General features: G+C 37.5%; 1 protein-coding gene across 2 annotated transcripts; it reads right to left on the bottom strand.

The window, feature by feature from the left end:
* Window positions 1-728: 728 nt before the first annotated feature.
* LOC117115160 lies at window positions 729-3,934 on the bottom strand. Of its 2 annotated transcripts, none has more exons than XM_033258856.1 (3): window positions 3,818-3,934; window positions 2,125-2,270; window positions 729-1,788 (listed from the first exon to the last, which is right to left on the bottom strand). In XM_033258856.1, the coding sequence occupies exons 2-3, from the start codon at window positions 2,195-2,197 to the stop codon at window positions 1,037-1,039; spliced, it is 825 nt and encodes a 274-aa protein (XP_033114747.1). In that variant the 5' UTR covers window positions 2,198-2,270; window positions 3,818-3,934; the 3' UTR covers window positions 729-1,036. The 2 variants fall into 2 exon arrangements, with proteins under 2 accessions (XP_033114747.1, XP_033114748.1); XM_033258857.1 differs by lacking the exon at window positions 3,818-3,934 and adding an exon at window positions 2,971-3,310.
* Window positions 3,935-4,231: the final 297 nt, after the last annotated feature.

Below are 4,231 nucleotides of genomic sequence, written 5' to 3'. Positions count from 1 at the left end.
TTAGGTTTTTTTTAATAAACTTTCAAAAATTTCTATGTATGTGGAAAATGTAGTTGATTACCAAAGGTTACAATTTTTATTTTGAAGACTGCATGGTCTAGGAAGTGTACATTTTTTATGGGGCAAGTTTCCAAGGGCGGGTTTTCTAGGGGCGAGTTGACTGCCAAAGAGTGTTGCCAAAGTGCAAGCCAGCGTGTTATTTGATCACAAAGGCGATACATCGCAAGTGTGAGCCAGCCAGCCATGACGTCACGACAATAGATACGAGACGTTACTCGAGTTGTGCGAGGTATCAGCTGAGATTTGTGGAGTACAATTCAAAAAACAACTATAGGTCTAATAATGAATTATTGTGATGTTAAATAGACAATGTTAGCTATCAAGGAACGACGTTGTTTTTCATTGGGACCTTCGTCCCTTCAAGGCTAGGCCCATACCATCCTAGCTAGTCTAGGCCTAGAGTAGGATAAGGCTAGCGCGACATGCGGACGTTGGACGTGTTGGTTAGTATACAAAGGTCGCCTAAAGTAATTGATTTTACCCGGCAGAACGAAAGAAGGAATCTCCGCTTTTCAGCCGTCTTAGGCCCTTGTTTTTTGACAAACAATGACCTTTCAGAGGTCAAATTGCTGTCAAGAATATGAATTGGCTGCTTCGCAGCAATAAAACTATATTTTGAAAATAGAAATTGTACAGTACTTTTAAAATGTATGAATTTGACACTTTCATCTGGAATTAGCCATTTTACAATAAATTTTATTAATTTTGTTTTTGTTAGTCTTAACAACTTCTGCAAATAACATTGTTTTCATTGGTTGGCAAATTTAATCTGACTTTTTACTGAGCTTTTGATATCAACATTGGTTTTTCCAAACCATGCTGAAACAGAATTAAGAATTAATGTGTCAGCATCTTTTAAACTGAATTTTAATACAATGTTGAGTGCTTTATTTTGTAATTGTTGTTCCTCAGTATGATACCTTTATATCATTGTCTAATTGACTCTCATTTTACTGTAGCATTCATTACTGCAAATTCATAGAGAAGAATGCAATTTTGGATTAAAATCAAACTGACATCTAATAATAACACTATCATCTTTCTTTGCCTCGAAATGAAGCAAATATTCATTTTGTAAATCCTGCCACGAAGTGAAAGTGACTTCATCTCCTTGCACTGTTTCACCAATATAATGAATAGTATACTCCTTTAATCTAGAATCTAGTATATCAGGAGTAACATATGTAAACTTTTTATCAGTTGCAGCTTTTCTGGCAACATCGCTACAAAACTGTAAATATGCAGTATTGTTTGCGTGTCCATTCTCATCAACATCAGTCTCACCAATAAAAGCCTTCTGGATGCCGATCTGCTGTTGTGTAGGCTCTGGGGTTGCTAGTAAAGGAGCAATCTGGGGTCTAGCCCCCAGAGCAGCATATGAATATATTTCTTTGATTGCAACTGGAAATGGAACAGGTTTCCTATTTTGAAGACTAACACAGACAGCTTGTGCGATACATGTGCTGATACATTTCTGCTGTTTTTCTAAGATTATTTGAGATTTGCATAAAAATGAGGAGCTACCTAGATATGTCACAGAATACAGTCCATGTATAGGCTGTGGTATCATGTCACTGGTAATGTCCTCATTTAGCATTGCCCATTGATGACGAATAAAGAAAGTATAATTCTTGAAGAAGGGTCCATGGTGTTCTTTCATCGATACCCTTAAGCCTGCTAAACGGGTATACTGATGTAACAGAGCAAGTCTCATTGCACGAACATAACCTGCAATTAAAATTGACAGAAAAACACTGAAAGACAAATATTACAGAATAATATGAGCAAGACTTTTTTAATATCTTACGTTCAATTTCCAATCAATTTGGTAGTTTGCTGGGAATTATGATGATCTTTACAGCAATAACAAAGGACGGCCGCAATAGCTTTCTCCACGTAAAACACTGTTGTGCCAGTCCATGTTTACATGCAACATCCAAGTTACAGGTAGTATCACAAGACACCCATCACCGAAATCAGTCTATTAAAAGAATAAGTTCACTGAACAAGGTTTTAAAAAGTCCTTTTTTTTTCTTTTTAGTGTTCAAACAAGAATATCTGTACCTTTTTGGTTGAAGTCCTGCTGTACAAATCTCCCAATACCAACTTTAAATACCCTTGTGCTAGTTGAAGACATTTTTAGTTAAGAACCAGGTAGTTGAAGTCAAGGCATTGGATATTCTTGGTTCTTGATTATCTATTCTTGCTGTCTAAAAAAATACAAAATAATATATCAGTAGTAGCAGTGTTATGTATTGCTATACGTTACCGTGCTCAAATAACCAAGCAGATTCAACGCTGCTTTTTATACTTTTAAAGACCATGCTGTGCGTAAACAGTGTCTAGGCATAGGGATATTATAATTACAATACTAATAATTCATTAATTTTCAGTGTTGCTTTCGAAACTCGCTAGGGGAAAGGCAAACATTCATATTCAAGTATCAGTTTACCTAAATGACCTAAAATAGCGCCCTCTATATTTTATGCCTTAACTGTATGAAAAAAAGAATAATACGTCCCGCCCTTACACGCTTATTATCATACACCATTTTGTGAAAATTTTTTAATGAAAACTTCTGAGAATCTGGCAACTACCAATGGCAGACTTCCAGAGGACTAGCATTTCGCTCTACTATGTACCATCATTGATTAATAATAATTTAATTTTCACTATTATTTTGTTCTAAAAAAATTGTTAGACTTTAATGTTCATATTTCTCATTCATATGAATTACTATTTACATTGGCAAGTTTATTATGTATATGATTAATTATGTTGTTATTATTGGTTAAATAAATGTTGAAGAAGAATTAAACGATAAAACTAAATTACTAACAAGCTCAAACATTTAAAAACGGAAAAAGAACAAAACGTTGATTGAAAACCAGTCTAAAGCCCGGCACTCACTTCACATCGTACAATGCAGGCTGACAAATCCAACTCCTCTCCCTGTAAACGTTAGACGATGTGATGCTGTCTGCTGATTGTCGGTGACAGTATAAATGAATCGTCAATAAAAATGATCTGTTGCGTGACAGTATAAATGATCTTCGCGTTCTCCACAGAATCGCGTCGGCCGATGACCATCGGTCCAGTGATTGCCCAGCTTAAGTCTAACTTACCCTAGTATCTGTTGTCCACTGTTTTAAAATAAGTAGACCCAACAATAAAATATGGTGAATAGTTAGCAACTCCTGTGCGGCCACCAGGAGGAAGCATGCCCTAGGCCTACTGCCTGTGGCTGTGGATATCCGCGGCTGTGTAAGTGCCTAGTTGGGTGCTGAAATTCTTATCTGAGCTTTGGACTGACGACAGGCCAAAGCGGCTTAACAATAAATTAAACCACAATGTCTGGGATGACACAATTAAAGCACGGTGCACTTCATACACATAGAAGGCTATCTAATCTAAGCCATGCCTTACTTATATAGGATAGGACTTAGGCTACGCCTGCCCTTAGTTAGCCAGAGGCACTCATCCGACCAGCACAGAAGGAAATCGGAGCCCCGGCTGGCATGCCTAGGGCAGGGTAGCTTAGACCAGGCCCCCTTCCCTACCCAGTTTATTTAGTCCGAGGCTGGGCCTACTACAGTAGGCCTACGCCTCCCTTGGGCCTAGGCCTAGGCCTAGGCCCTAGTAGTAGGCTATTCTTTTCGTCAGTTCATTTAATTTTAAGAAGATTTGATCTAAAGTTTAAAAAACTAGGAACAGAATTATTTAACAGAACAAATTAAAAAGCCATGATTGTACAAACCTCTTGAAGTTCTTCAGAGAAAGAGACCAGATTGAAAGATCAGAAACCAGTAACAACAATTATATTATAATCAAAGAACTTAAATAGCAGAAGAATGAGCTGCTCCGCGTATTTGCATTAAAATCGATGGAACATTCGCCCTCCTGCGGTTGCAGTAAAATTTGAACATTTTTACTAAGTGGAGAAACTAAAGGAAACAAGCGAACAAGAGCAGCGCCTTTATTATTTTTATATAGCGCCGCCGCGCGGTTGTAGTAAAATTGCTCTCCGTGTACCCACAATGCCTTTTGAACGGATGTTCCACTCTATTGGGAAGCTGCTATCTTCTGCTATTTATTATCGGTTGTGAGGTATTTAAGTTATACCAAACAGGTCGGTCACTCATGGTTGACCCTACTATATTAAATACATGTT

Source organism: Anneissia japonica, unplaced genomic scaffold, assembly GCF_011630105.1.
Source record: "Anneissia japonica isolate Jap-2015-1 unplaced genomic scaffold, ASM1163010v1 scaffold6997_len847652_cov182, whole genome shotgun sequence".
Classification (NCBI taxonomy): domain Eukaryota; kingdom Metazoa; phylum Echinodermata; class Crinoidea; order Comatulida; family Comatulidae; genus Anneissia; species Anneissia japonica.
Note: the sequence above shows the minus strand (reverse complement) of the source record. Positions and strands in the feature narration are given on the sequence as shown.

What these genes read in the sequence shown, in the direction of transcription:
- LOC117115160 (XM_033258856.1), bottom strand. Translation starts at nt 2,197, where the DNA reads ATGTCTTCAACTAGCACAAGGGTATTTAAAGTTGGTATTGGGAGATTT. An exon ending in GCAGGACTTCAACCAAAAAG is followed by an intron (nt 1,789 to 2,124) that starts GTACAGATATTC and finishes TTTTAATTGCAG; the next exon opens with GTTATGTTCGTGCAATGAGA.